The sequence below is a fragment of the Notechis scutatus genome, chromosome 1, assembly GCF_049901735.1.
Source record: "Notechis scutatus isolate UNSWTSFEM ecotype Mainland chromosome 1, rNotScu1.2, whole genome shotgun sequence".
Taxonomy (NCBI): domain Eukaryota; kingdom Metazoa; phylum Chordata; class Lepidosauria; order Squamata; family Elapidae; genus Notechis; species Notechis scutatus.
Genome location: NC_142009.1, coordinates 328,782,205 through 328,797,512, shown reverse-complemented (window position 1 = coordinate 328,797,512; position 15,308 = coordinate 328,782,205). Strand labels below are relative to the sequence as shown.

General features: G+C 45.6%; 1 protein-coding gene across 1 annotated transcript in view; it reads left to right on the top strand.

Annotated features, from left to right (window-relative positions):
- Window positions 1-15,308, top strand: part of MAU2 (MAU2 sister chromatid cohesion factor) — a 41,954-nt gene that overhangs the window by 21,691 nt on the left and 4,955 nt on the right. The window contains exons 13-18 of the mRNA XM_026683134.2: window positions 5,847-5,930; window positions 6,479-6,528; window positions 9,501-9,578; window positions 10,601-10,712; window positions 13,025-13,115; window positions 14,844-14,971. Coding sequence (XP_026538919.2) covers window positions 5,847-5,930; window positions 6,479-6,528; window positions 9,501-9,578; window positions 10,601-10,712; window positions 13,025-13,115; window positions 14,844-14,971 — 543 coding nt within the window. The remainder of the gene's footprint in view (window positions 1-5,846; window positions 5,931-6,478; window positions 6,529-9,500; window positions 9,579-10,600; window positions 10,713-13,024; window positions 13,116-14,843; window positions 14,972-15,308) is intronic.

Sequence of the window (15,308 nt, the reverse complement as noted above, 5' to 3'; positions counted from 1 at the left end):
TATCTACACGCACTCTCACACCACCACCCAGCACAGATCAATTCCGTAGCTGAGACACTCATCTCCAGAACAAAATGCTTAGCTGATGAACAACACCTAAAAACCGAACTAAACACTCTCACCAACGTACTAACAGCCAATGGATTTCAAAGAAAGAAGATCACCCACCTAATCCAAAAAGAAACCCCAACCAAAATCCAAGACAGAGAACAAGAGAACGGCAAAGCCCTCCTCCCATATATAAAAGGCACTACAGACAAAATCAGCAAGATCCTCCAAAAACACAACATTAAAACAGCATTCTGCACAAACAGAAAAATATCCACCATCCTAAGAAACCCTAAAGACAAAATCGAGTTAGAAAACCAAGGAGTATATGAAATCCCCTGCACTGCCTGCCTCACCACATACATTGGACAAACTAACAGAAGAATAAGTGCACGCGTTGAAGAACATAAGAACTCAATCAAAAAGAAGAACCAACCTCTTCCCTGGTCCAACACCTCAAAGCCACAGGACATGAGATTGACTTTAAAAATACCAGAACTATCGCCAAAACTGAACACCACAGCAGCAGAATAATCAGAGAAGCCATAGAGATAGAAAAACGCCCACACAGCATGAATAAAAGAGATGACACCTCCCGCTTACCAGCCATTTGGAAACCCGCCCTCATGAACAGACGAGTACCCAACATGATAAATGACACCAGACCCACACCCATGAGGGCCACACAAGATGCCACCACCACACTTCCACGTAAAAATCAGACTCACACCCACACAGAAGATGAGACACGACCACAGACCAGAAGCCGCACTGCAGCTGCATCACTACCCACTTCAAACTCCTCTGAACCATACATGAAGCGAACTGACCCCCACCATGAAGATGTGGCACGACCACGAACTCGAAGCCAAACGAACACAGACCCAGACCCCAAACTCAAAGCCACATTAAAAAACCCAAAATGCTACATCACAGCCACCCGCTCAGGACATCACATCAGAAAACTCAAGAAATTACACCTCAAGAACTCAAGAAGTCACAACACAGCAAATGACCCAGGATATCACAGCACAAGACCAAGGATACCACAGCAATAAATCTCACAAGGTCATCACACAACCCATTACCCAAGCTGTTACTACACAGGAGGCTAATGGAAAAGAGATCAAAACACAAACGACCCAGGAGATTACAACGCAAGACCCAGGATACCACAACAAAAGAACTCACAAGCCCATCACACAACCCATTACCCAAGCCGTTAAAACACAAGAGGCTAACGACCCAGGAGATGACAGCACAAGATCCAGGATATCTCTACAACAAAAGGCCATTACACAGCCCATTATACCAACATCAACTCCATCAACCAATCAAGAGGCTGCAGCACAGCCAACCAGCCCAGCACACCATCCCCCACCACTTGTATATAGAGAGATGGCAGCTCCGGTCACACACTGCTTGCACTGGCACTAAGCCGAAAGCACCAGCCTGAAGATGGCGAGTGGGACCTCGCCAAACGTTGCCTAGATACTTTGAATCTTACGCGGAGAGAACCCGAATAACCAAAGATCCACATACAAATACCCAAGAACCTCAGAAAACAAAATATATATATATATATATATATATATATATATATATATATATATATATATATATATATATACATATACATATACATATACATATACATATACATATACATATACATATACATGTATGGCATTCAGCTTTGTTCGGGTATTTTCCCACATCATTGTAGTTGTGCTTTTAAAGTTGTAGCAAAGTTTCGGCAGAATCTCATCTGCCATCATCAGGCTTCTGTATAGTGTTCATCATTTAAAAGTACAACTACAATGACGTGGGAAAATACCCAAACAAAGCTGAATGCCATACATGTAAGTACCTGCGAAAACTTAAGAAAACATATATATATATACATACATACACACACACACACACACTGCTCAAAAAAATAAAGGGAACACAAAAATAAGACATCCTAGATCTGAATGAATGAAATATTCTTATTAAATACTTTGTTCGTTACATAGTTGAATGTGCTGACAACAAACACACACAAAAATTATCAATGGAAAACAAATTTAGCAACCCATGGAAGTCTGGATTTGGAGTTACACTCATAATTAAAGTGGAAAAAAACACTACAGGCTGATCCAACTTTGATGTAATGTCCTTAAAACAAGTCAAAATGAGGCTCAGTTGTGTGTGTGGCCTCTACATGCCTGTATGACCTCCGTACAATGCCTGGGCATGCTCCTGATGAGGTGGCAGATGGTCTCCTGAGGGATCTCCTCCCACACCTAGACTAAAGCATCCCCCAACTCCTGGACAGTCTGTGGTGCAACGTGGCATTGGTGGATGGAGCAAGACATGATGTCCCAGATGTGCTCCATTGGATTCAGGTCTGGGGAACGGGCGGGCCAGTCCATAGCATCAATGCCTTCATCTTGCAGGAACTGCTGACACACTCCAGCCACATGAGGTCTAGCATTGTCGTGCTTTAGGAGGAACCCAGGGCCAACCGCACCAGCATATGATCTCACAAGGGGTCATCTCGGTACCTGAGGGCAGTCAGGCTATCTCTGGCGAGCACATGGAGGGCTGTGCGGCCCCCGAAAGAAATGCCACCCCACACCATTACTGTCCCACTGCCAAACCAGTCATGCTGAAGGATATTGCAGGCAGCAGAACGTTCTCCACGGCGTCTCCAGACCCTGTCACGTCTGTCACATGTGCTCAGTGTGAACCTGCTTTCATCTGTGAAGAGCACAGGGTGCCAGTGGCGAATTTGCCAATCTTGGTGTTCTCTGGCAAATACCAAACGTCTTGCATGGTGTTGGGCTGTAAGCACAACCCCCACCTGCGGACATTGGGCCCTCATACCACCCTCATGGAGTCTGTTTCTGACCGTTTGAGCAGCCACAAGCACATTTGTGGCCTGCTGGAGGTCATTTTGCAGGGCTCTGGCAGTGCTCCTCCTGTCGCTCCTTGCACAAAGGCAGAGGTAGCGGTCCTGATGCTGGGTTGTTGCCCTCCTACGGCCTCCTCCACGTCTCCTGATGTACTGGACTGTCTCCTGGTAGCGCCTCCATGCTCTGGACACTACGCTGACAGACACAACAAACCTTCTTGCCACAGCTCGCATTGATGTGCCATCCTGGATGAGCTGCACTACTTGAGCCACTTGTGTGGGTTGTAGACTCCGTCTCATGCTACCACTAGAGTGAAAGTACCTCAGGCATTCAAAAGTGACCAAACCATCAGCCAGAAAGCATAGGAACTGAGAAGTGGTCTGTGGTCAGCACCTGCAGAACCACTCCTTTATTGGGGATGCCTTGCTAACTGCCTATGCTTTCCACCTGTTGTCTATTCCATTTGCACAACAGCATGTGAAATTGATTGTCAATCAGTGTTGCTACCTAAGTGGACAGTTTGATTTCACAGAAGTGTGATTGACTTGGAGTTATATTGTGTTGTTTAAGTGTTCCCTTTATTTTTTTGAGCAGTGTATATGTACATATATACATATGCATATACATATACCGTGTTTCTCCAACAATATGGCCTCCCCCAATAGGAAGTCCCAGCATGCTTTATAGGCATAAAATCAAATTAAGCCCCTCCTCCCAAATTAAGGCCTATATTAAACATGGGAAATGGAGAGGAATGGCGGGGGGGGGCTTGCCGTTAGGAAGTAGTTTTGTTGCATACCCGGATATGGTGCTGCCTGCATTGACTTCGGCGGTGGGACACTTCGTATCGGGAGACCTTCCGCCACTGTTGCTTTCCCTTCTCCCCATGCTGCCACAGCATTTAGAGCAACGCCGCGCTCTTTGGCGCAGCCACGTGCGGCCAGCCAGGGCTCCTCCCTGCAACCAGAGCCCGGCGGAGACACTCGGCTTCAGGCGCTCCTGTCGCCGCCTTCCCTTCACCTTTGAAGGCAAAGCCAATTCTTTTAAAAACGACGCCCTACTACCAGTACGACAAAGACTCCCCTGCCCGAGAGGGCAGCCCAACCCCACATGGGGAGGCGAATCTCCTGGGGCTGCAGCGCAGGATCGGCCCACCCCGGGAGAAGCGCCCAGCCGCCATCCCTGCCTGGCGCCAGGCAGAGCGTGAAGAGCTTCGCCTGGGGTGCCCAGCGCAGCTGACAGGCGGGCCCTCCTGCCTGGCGGCAGAGCTCTGGCCAAGGCAACGAGCACCTCCCCACTGGGCCCTCTGCTCATCCTGCCAGAGCCATGCTGGCTGAGCAGAGCCGGGAAAGCAAGCTGTGGGTGTGCGCCTGCCTGCCAAGAGCCGGGCCGCCCTGAGCTTGGCTTCCTTCCCAAGTCCCTCCAGCCCGAACCCGAAGGGGCCACTGGGAAAGGCTGCCCGAGGCAGTGATAGCGCCCACCTGTCCGTAGAGAGGGAGGCAACGCTGCTTCCCTGGCCGGCAGCTCCGGCGGAGAGAGCCTGAAGCTGCCCGTCCTTTCCACCCCTCGCCCAGCCCGTCCCCGTCCCCACGCATCTCCAAATGCGCCGGGAGCTCCAAACGCTGCAGCGGCACGGGCATTGGGCAGAGGCACTCACTCGGCAGGTCTCAGCTCGAAGGAGGATGTGGCGCAGGATGTCGCCTTGCCTCCCTGTCCACGGATGGGTGGGCGCTATCACTGCCTCAGGCGGTCTCTCCCGGTGGCCCCTTCGGGTTCGGGCTGGAGGGACTTGGGGAGGAAGCCAAGCTTGGGTCGGCCCGGCTCTTTCACTTGGCAGGTGGGCACGCACCCGCGGCTCGCTTTCCCAGCTCTGCCCAGCCAGCACGGCACTGGTGGGATGAGTGGAGAGCCCGGTGGGGAGGTGCTCGCTGCCTTGGCGAGAGCTCTGGCGCTGGGCAGGAGGGCCCGTCTGTCAGTTGCGCTGGGCGCCCCAGGTGAAGCTCTTCGCGCTCTGCTTGGCGCCAGGAAGGGATGGCGGCTGGGCGCTTCTCCCGGGTGGGCCGATCCTGCTCTGCGGCCCCAGGAGATTCGCCTCCCCACGTGGGGTTGGGCTGCCCTCTCGGGCAGGGGAGTCTTTGTCGTACTGGTAGTAGGGCGTCATTTTTTTATAAGAATTGGCTTTGCCTTCGAAGACGAAGGGAAGGCGGCGACAGGAGCACCTGAAGCCGAGTGTCTCCACTGGGCTCCAGTTGCAGGGAGGAGCCCTGACTGGCCGCGTGTGGCTGCGCCAAACACTGCGACGTTGTTCTAAACGCCACAGCACCACGGGGAGAAGGCAAAGCAACGGTGGCGGAAGGTCTCCCAATACGAAGTGCCCCACCAACGCCGAGGTCAACATGCAAGCCGTCGCCGCCCGCCCGCCCGAGGATGCAAGGGGGGAATTAAGTCACCCCCGAAAAGACGGCCTAGCCGTTTTTTCGGGGGTAAAAAAAAAAAAAAAGGCCCGGCGTTATTTTGTGAGAAACACGGTACGTATACATATACATACACCATATACATATACATACACATACACATACACACATACACATATATATATGTCACATGACCCTGGGAAGCTGCAACCAGTCATAAATGCAAGTTGGTTGCCAAATCCTTAAAATGTAGTCATGAAACGAGGTGCAATGACAATAAAGTAAATTAAACTAAACTAAACCATTAGGGGGCAGCACAGTGTTTCACAATGGCTGGAAGTGTTTTGCAGGCTATAAAACCCCCTTTCCCAGAACGTTGTGACTTCAAATGGTTGTTACAACGACATAAGTTGAGGACTTCCTGCAAGAAGGGGAAAGTGCTTTAAACCTCTTTTTGGTTATATGTGTCTTGTCTGTTCTCTAGCTCACCACCCATCAGGAATTGTGGGCTTTTATCGTGACAAACTTGGCAAGCGTCTATATCAGGGAAGGAAACCGGCATCAAGAGGTAAATGTCCTGGCTGAAGTATTGGGCTTTAAATGAAATGTGAACAGTTGGCTTCATCATATAAAGCACAACAGGGGGGGGGGGAGCATTTACTTTATCCATGTTGTTTTTAAAAAGTCATTTAAAGATGTTCTGTAAACAGCATCTTTTGTCTTCTAAGCTTGTGTCTTCTTATGTCTTTTGTCTTCTTCTAAACTACAGCTCATAGAACAATTCCAAATTTTCATTCGTGTGGCTCAGAATTTAGCTCACTATCTAGTTGTGAATACAATTTTTTTTTTATTTTATTTGAGTAAAATAAGAATCATTTGAAATCATCAGAAGCCAGGCAGGCTGATTTGTAAATGTGGAAATCCTTTCAGTTTGTAAAAAATACGCTGAGCTGTATCCGAAAGAGAATTTTTGGCTTCCTCAGACAACCTCTCAGCCCAGGAGGCCTTGGAGAATATTCGCATGATAAACTGCTTGGGTCAAACTGCCTTTGTCCTGTATAACTGTAAACATGATTTAAAAACTAACTAACTTCCTCGTGTGTTCCTCCTCTCCAGCTTTATAGCTTGTTGGAAAGGATAAACCCAGACCACAATTTTCCAGTGAGGTAGGTGAATCAGTAATTCCCATTACAATATAATGTTATATAAACAATATAAAGCCATTATATTGGATGGCTTGTAATGATTCCTTGGCACCAGCAGCGCTTTTAACTGTTGTATGACTCTGGTGAACTCTCTGTTTCACAACAACATTTTTATATGCCAGGAATTTAGATAGGCAGTTTGATCAACAACAGTAACTAATAGTAATCTCGGTGGACATTTAAAACAGTATAGTATGCCTTGTCAGTCTGCACTTGAATCCCTGTTCCTTCTTTTTAGTTTAGTTATTAATTACATTTACATCCTGCTTTTCAAAGAATAGAAGTGACGTACACATTCTGGTATGAAGGCATAATAAGGAAAGAATAAAACTGAAACCTGAATAACCTGAAACAATAAAACTGAATAATGGAGTGCGTAGTCTGAATGGTTGTATTTAAATGTGGTGTTTCACAGTCCACTTAAAATCGAGAGACTCTGCCAATGGTTCTCCCTGGTGGAAGTCTTTCTGAATAGGCCTTTGAAACTGACCTTAGGGCTTGGATAGCTTCGGATTTTTAAGGCACACTAAAGTAAAAGAGAGATGAGTAACTTGTCATCTCTCTTTTGTAATTTGTGTGACAATTGCCCTTCATTATTTGCATCTCTCTACACTTCCTCTGCTCTTTAAAGAGAGAAGTAATAGAGGCTGCCTGTGTTAAATGTACATCATCATCAGGCTGCAGGCCTTGAAACCCACCAATTTTTGCCTCTATTCCAAGTTTTTCAAAACTTGTCACCTCAAAAAAAGTCTGTTCCAATTTGCTGGACAGTTCTATAAGGTTGAGCTAGTTTAGCAGCCCTCAAAACATATATACCATACATACATACATACATACATACATACATACATACATACATACATACATAACATACACAACATACACAACATACATACTTACATGAGGGTCCTTGGTGCTCCCTGGCTTGCTTATTTTCTTGCAGATGTTTCATTACCCAAACTAGATAACATCAGCAGCACTGATGATGTTACCTAGAGTGGGTCATGAAAAGTCTGCAAGAAAACACAGCAAGCTCAGAGAGCACCAAGGATCCCTCATGCCAACCCTGAGCTACAAATATTCTCCATTATATATGTATACATACATACATTCATTGTCACATTTTATATGGTCATCCATGCATCTCATAAAAAGCGACTGTGGGAGGCATTCAGCAAAATGATAAAACAGTAAACATTAAAAAAAAAAACCTTCTGTTTCCAGCACAGAACATCCCTTGAAATGATTTGCTTAAGAGATTGAAATGTTTCACATGGGATGTTTTATCCTATATTTTCCATACATGCATAAAGATGTGGAGGCTAATCCCTCTGGAGAGGCAGTGAAGCATAGAAATCAGGTTTCGGCTACTATTTCCGTTCAGCTTGAGAAAAGCAATGCCAGTGGCAAAAGGTGCAAAGAAGCAGTGGAAATAAGGAAGAAGAATAGATGGCAGGAAAAAGAGTGGGCCAGTTGCCTCTTTTAGAAATGGGCTATGGGGCTAAGAGACACTCTAGAGTAGGGGGTCTCCAACCATGGCACTTTAAGACTTGTGGACTTCAACTCCCAGAATTCCTCAGCCACCTGGCTGAGGAATTCTGGGAGTTGAAGTCCACAAGTCTTAAAAGTTGCCAAGGTTGAGCAGGGGTGTCAAACTCAATTTCACTGAGGGTCGCATCAAGACTGTGTTTGACCTGGGGGGGGGGGCTTGGCCAAGGTGCATGTGGCCAGCTTGATGTCACTTATGTCAGCATCTGTGGTGGCCCGAGCGCTTTGCCCGCGAAAACAGGCTCCCAAGCTCCGTTTTCAGCTGTGATTACCTCTTGCCGTGCTCTGCCAGTGAAAATGGAGCTCAGGGAGACCGCATGCGCCCCCTCCCGCCCCCAGCTCCATTGCCACTGGCAGAGCGCAGCAGGACGTTGTCGCAGCTGAAAATGAAGCCTCAGAGGGCTGCATGCGGCCCTCCCAAACTCCATTTTATCTGGCAGAGGCACTGCAGGCTGGTCCTTTGCTCTTTCCAGGGCGGCAGCATGGGCCAGTTCTATCCAGCCCACGGGCCTCGAGTTTGACACCCCTTCTCTAGAGCAGTGGTCCCCAACCTTTTTTATGCTGCGGCCCGGTACCGGCATCAGCTGGGCGCCGCCATCTTGTTTTGATGAAAAAGTGCTTCCAGTGAGCTCACCGGAAGCACTTTTCATCAAAACAAGATGGCGGCAGCTCACCGCAGCGCTCGGTGAGCTTTTCCGGCAGAAGCTCACGAAGAGCGCGACGCTGGCGCCGCCATCTTGTTTTGATGAAAAGTGCTTCCGGTGAGCTTTCTACCCAGAAAAGCTCACCGGAAGCACTTTTTCATCAAAACAAGATGGCGGCGTCCAGCAAACCAGCAGCCCGGTAGGATTTGTTCCATGGACCGGTACCGGTCCGCGGACCGGTGGTTGGGGACCCCTGCTCTAGAGACATTTCCTTTAGTGCTTATGGGCTGCAGCCTGCCTTGTCTAGGCTGGTGCTGTGTGAAGATTCAACCAGCTTAGTTGCCATGAAGGGTTTGATGTAACGTTGATAGCTGCAGGTTGGGGTAGTAATCTGTGTGTTTGATAGGAGAGATTCAGTAAAGATGATCTCATTGAACCAACAAATACGTGTAGTTGTCTGGCTAATTTTTGTCTGGCCTTCTCTTTACATGTATCAATTCAATAGGAATCTATATTCCTAAATCCAGCACTTTAAAAGGTGTTTTGTAGAAGGAAACACACACTTTGTGGGCAAAGTCTGACAATATTGGTTTGAAAGCAAGCCCAAATACGTTGATTAACCTATCGGTTGATAGGGGTTCCCTGGTAACGTGCAATTTGGCCAGTTGGAACCCATGATCTCCCGCTTGGGCCGTGAATGCTTGCTTACTTGTCTGTGTGCCTGCTCTCTGTCTCTTCCAGCTCTCACTGTCTTCGAGCTGCCGCTTTCTACATCCGAGGGCTGTTCTCCTTTTTTCAAGGAAGGTACAATGAAGCCAAGTGAGTCACAAAGCATTTCTTCTTTTTAGCGAAAAGGCAGGTCAAAGGCGGGAATTCTGCTCAGTTGCGCTGCTGTTTGATAACAGCTAAATACTCTGCTAAGGCTCTGCTTTCCCTAAGCAGGAAGCTGCCCTTTTGTATGAATGAGCGCTGCCCCATGGCCAAGTTTAACGTATGGGTGCCAGCAAGTGCCCCTTTCTCTACTCTTATCCTCTTAATAGCTTACTTGGTCCTCTCCAGTCTCAGCGCACAGGTAGTCCTCGACTTACGACCACAACGGGGCCCCAAATCCCTGTTGCTAAGCCAGACAGCTCTTAAATCGGTTTTGTCCCATTTTGCGACCTTTCTGGCCGCAGTTAAGTGAATCATTGCCGTTGTTCAGTTTAGCAACGCGGTTGTTACGTGAATCTGCCTTCCCCATTGATTTTGCTTATGAGAAGGTTGCCAAAGCGGATCACGTGAGCCCAGGACACCGTCAGCGTCGTAAATATGAATTAGTTTGCGAAGTGTCTGAATTTTGACCGCATGACCATGGGGAGGCTGAGACAGTCATAAGCATGAAAAACCATCCAAAGTCATTTGTTTCAGTGCCGTTGTAACTTCAAACGGTCACTAAACTGTTGTAAGTCAAGGACTACCTGTAATCTCTGTGGTTAGCAGACAGCTCCCTTAATTGCAACTGAATAAGTATAAACATTAAACGTTAATAAAACTGTCTGAATTCTGTTGAGATATCAAAAGTCCATGATTGAAGGGATAAAATGCCTCCAGGCCACTACTTCACTATTAGTGGCGAGTTTGAAGGCCTGTAATCAAATTACAGTAATTCAGCTACTTAAAGCTTCTTTAAAAAGCAGAGTTATAGATACTATAGGATGTCTAGAAAAAAACAAACCAGAGTTATAGATACTATGGGAATGTGCAAATGAGGTGCTGAAGTAGTTGCTGGAAGAGCCAGTTTTTGGTTAAACCTCTTACATTGCCCAAAATGTTTTCTTTCTTTTAATCTTTTGTTTTGGTAGACGTTTTTTACGAGAGACACTAAAAATGTCAAATGCAGAAGATCTAAACCGATTAACAGCATGCTCTCTTGTTCTTCTGGGTCACATCTTCTATGTGTTAGGGAATCACAGGGTAAGTCATAAATCCTTTTTAGTGGTGTTGATGATACTTCCCTTTTTCTCTTGCCAATGAAATTAAGAGTGTGAAATTAATCTTAACGCAAAGTTTTGCCAATGTGTGTATCAATGGGCTGACAGGTGGTGATGATAGTCATATGGTGTGCTGGAAAATTTGTGGCATCTGTAGTAATCGAATGTTCAAATTGTGATTTATTTATTTGTTACCGTGTGGGGCAATCGCATACATATAGATATCAAAAAACAAACTCCAGGCGCTTTCTGAAAAATACTTGTAACTACGAATCTTCCCATTTTTTCCTCCTCAGGAAATGTGAAAGATTGATAATTACTATATTTCTTTGCTACGCACTAAATTATTCCACAAACACTGCAATTTATCTGCTTATTGCAAATAGTCAAATTGGTGCCCTGAAGTGAAGTGTGAACTTGCAGTGAGAAATTAATTACAAATAATCCTCTTTTAACAACCACAGTTGAGACCAGAAATTCCATTACTAAGCCAGACATAGTCACTAAGGGAAAAATCAAATAATCGCACCGAATTGACATCAGTTCCACTGTGGTCATTAAACAATTTCAATCAGGGACTCCAGCATGAATCCAAAAGCTCGGAAGACTAAGCCTCTGGTCCTGGTGACCGACCTAGATTGTATCCTGCAACATCAGCCTGGAACACATATACTTGCCTTTATTCATTAAGCAAATTACCCTTGGTTGTTAAGTGGGACATTGCATGATTTTGCGATGCTACTGCCACTTCCTTCATTTACTTTGCTTGTTGGATGTAAGCTGTGAAGCTAATAAATGGCAATTACATAACTGCAGGGACGGTGCAGCTGTTTTAAGTTTGACAGTAGTTGTGAAGTTAATTTTTCAGCACTGTTGTAACTTCAAATGGTCATTAAACAGGGCAGTTGTTAAGCCGGGAGTATTACAATGAGATTATTTAAGTCTTGTTGCAGTTGTTATCCCCGCACATGGCCTGCAGGATTCGGGATGTTAGCCTTGTCTCTAAATGATTTTTGCTGCATCTTTGAATGTTATGCGGTGACAAAGAAATAATGCAATCATAGCTGAACACTCAATAAGAGGTTATCCATCGTGTCCCTGTCTTGTTTCTTTCAGACAGACAGTAGAGAAATGTTTGAAACAGACTCGATTGATTCACATCAGACAAACTTTTCTGAAAGAGGCTGTTTCTTACTCATTTACATATTTAGATGAAACTTTATTGAAAGGAAAAATGCATTATTTTTTTGCTGGGGGAGAAGGGAAATGAAGGCAGCCATCTGGATAGCACGTTTTGTTTTATTTTATTTTATTTAAAACATTTATATAGTCATTCAGCGTATAAGCAACTCTCAGCCTCTCCCAATCAAAAGTTAAAACAACATATACACTTTAAAACTAAACATATTAAACCATTAAAAATAACAGAAATCCGGTGCCAAGTCAAACTTCTAATGTGCAGGAATCTAATGCTATCCCAGGACTTGCAGGAAAAGCCTGATCTTCAAAGCTTTATGGAAGGCTAGGCCTGCCGAGCTTCAGGGGTCAAAATGTTTCACAGGGCAGGGGCTACCACAGAAAAAGCACGCTTCCTAGCTCACATCGTATTATTATTATTGTTATTAAATTCGTTTGCCTGCCCATCTCGCTGCAGGGTGACTCTGCCATGGCACTATTTAGGGCAAGGGACTTGGAGCGTGCCTAGCATAGCTAACCTGGCTGGATGTGTAGATGGCCTTAGGGAAAGGTGGGGTCCCATGGATAACTTGGCCCTGTGCTGTGTAGGGCTTTAAAGGTAATACCTGGCACCTTGAATTGCACCTTGAAAGAAATTGGAAGCCAGTGCAGCTCATGCAGTGAAGGTGTTACATGGGCCTTACTTTCAGTGAGAGATCTATTAAGTATAATGCCCCAAAGGTGCTTTTTCAAGAGGCAACTAACTGGACTTTCTTTGTTTTTCCTTAAAGACATCTCGCTTCTCATCCAAGAAGCTTCTTCAGTTCTCTGAAGAAGCTTCTTGGGTGAGAAGCGAAACATCTTCAAGGAAAAAAACAAAGAAAGTCCACCTGCCTCTTGAAAAAACACCTTTGGGACAACCATGATCTGGATGACTTGAGAATCTCCATAGATATTAAGTATAATATGATTATCAAGAGATTTGTGTTGAATGGTGACAGGTGATACCCTGCAAACCCGTGTTTGATTTATATGTGGGTGCTCCCAATCAGTAAATTCAGGGGAAATAACCACGTCCAGCTGCCATTTTTGTTTGATCAAGACCCCTTTTATCTCTAGGAGAGTAACAACATGGTAGTCCCAGCCATGCAGCTGGCCAGCAAGATCCCCGACATGTCTGTGCAGTTGTGGTCATCGGCCCTCCTGAGAGGTCAGTTAACGCCAATGGGTCATAATTCAAAGGATGCATTTGTACGCTGTGATAAACTATGATTTCTTTCATGATTGAAATAACTCCCATAGGGAGTTGGGTTGCACAACATGCTAAGACATGAACCACCGTTTGCAAACCACGTTGGCCAAGTTGTCTTACATTAAGACTGGTCATTGATTTTGCTTGTCAGAAGCAGGCAGTGAAGGTTGCAGATGTTGATCACGTGACCAGAGTGCTGTGACATCACAATTGTGAGCCAGTTGCCAAAGACCTGGATCATGATCACAGAAATGCGGGAACACAGAAGACCACTTGTGAACACCACGCATTCAGCATCACTGTAACTTCGAATGGTCGCTGAATGAGTGGCACCTGCAGTCTGTTTTCCATTAAATATCATTTTTGTTAGATGCAAGTTACTCAGCACTCTTACCTGTGTCAACTTGGCTATTCAAAGTAATTTAATCAGAACTTACATTGCCATCTCAACATAACCCAGCTTAATATAAAGCAGTGGTGCGTTTCAAAATAGTTTGCCACTGGTTCGGTGGGTGTGGCTTGGTGAGCATGCTTTGTGCGTGGACACACACTTTGCACGTGTGTGCACCAAATGCGCACTTTGCACGCACACACAGAGGCTTTCCTACTCACCTCCTGTAATCCTGTACTCTCCCTGTCGCTTCAACAGCTGACACGCGGCAATCTGCTGTGCCGCGCAAAGCAGCTACGCTTCAAAAGTAGGGAATGAAGGTCAGTATGGGAGCCCAGGCGGGCAGGTGGGCCCAACAGCAGCTCCTTAGAGAATACCAGTTCGGTCTCCACTGATCTTCAGTGCTACACCAGAACTGGGCCGAACCCGTAGAATACCACCGCTGGTATAAAGATCTTTGATTATGATGCTTGCTCTTCCTTTTCATCCTGTATGTTTTAGAAAGCCATGAATTCTTTTCAAAGAAATTGAAAGTGTAGATAATTAAATAAAATGGATTTAGATTCTAGAGTACTACCGGTACTTCTTTCTTTAAAAAAAAGTTATATATCAGCTTTTCTAATTCCTAATGCTTTTAATAACATTTACTTCTTATTAGAGTCAGTTTGATGTAGTAGTGTTACATACCTAGCCTAGAAACCAGTAATGAGGTCTTAAGTTTTGCTTACGTACTGCATGAAAGCCAACTGGATGACTTTGGGCCAGTCCTCTCACTCAATCCAGCCAAATTTATAGGCTTAGTGTTGTGGGTGGGGAAAACAGGAGGTGGGAGCCTTAGGTTGACCCAGTCGCTACATTTTTAAAAGGTATGATAACAATATACAGGTAGTCCTCAGCTTACGACCACAATTGAGTCCAAAATTTATGTTGCTGTGAGAAATTTGTTAAATGAGTCTTGCCCCATTTTATGACTTTTCTTGCCACATTTGTTAAGTGAATCGCTGCAGTTGTTAAATTAGTGACATGGTTGTTAAATGAATCTGGCTTCCCAATTGACGTTGCTTGAGTCACTTTTTTCAGTGCCTTTGTAACTTCAAACTGTCACTAAGTGAACTGTTGTTAAGTCAAGGACTACCTGTAATAATATTTATCATTGACTTAATATTATTTAATACAGAGTGGGTCATTTGTTTGTTTGTGAATAGTTTGCTCCATAAAGGGAGAGGATGGGTTCCTTGCCTGAAAGGATTCGCAATCTAATGTCTCTGTTTCTCTCTCCCTCCTTTCCAATGAAGACCTTAACAAAGCCTGTGGGAATGCCATCGACGCCCATGAAGCAGCGCAAATGCATCAGAACTTTTCCCAGCAGCTGCTCCAGGATCACATTGAGGCCTGTAGCCTCCCAGAGCACAACCTCATCACTGTATGTTGGCCACTTTTTCTTTCCTTCTGACCCTTGCTCTCTGTATGCCAGTGGTGGTGGAACCATGGCCCTTTTATGACTTGTGGACTTCAACTCCCAGAATTCTTGAGTCAGCCCTGCTGCCGCCTCATGAATTCTGGGAGTTGAAGTCCAGAGTCATAATGGGGGCTATCATTTCCCACACCTGCTATATGCTAACCTGAGTGGGTGCTGTGGGGAAGGGGGTGGGAAAAACAGAAGATCCCAGGAGAAAGATCTTCTGTCCCCTAGCTGCTCAAGTTCAATATGGCAGGTAGTCCTCCACTTATGACCGGTCGCTTAGTAATTATTCAGAGTT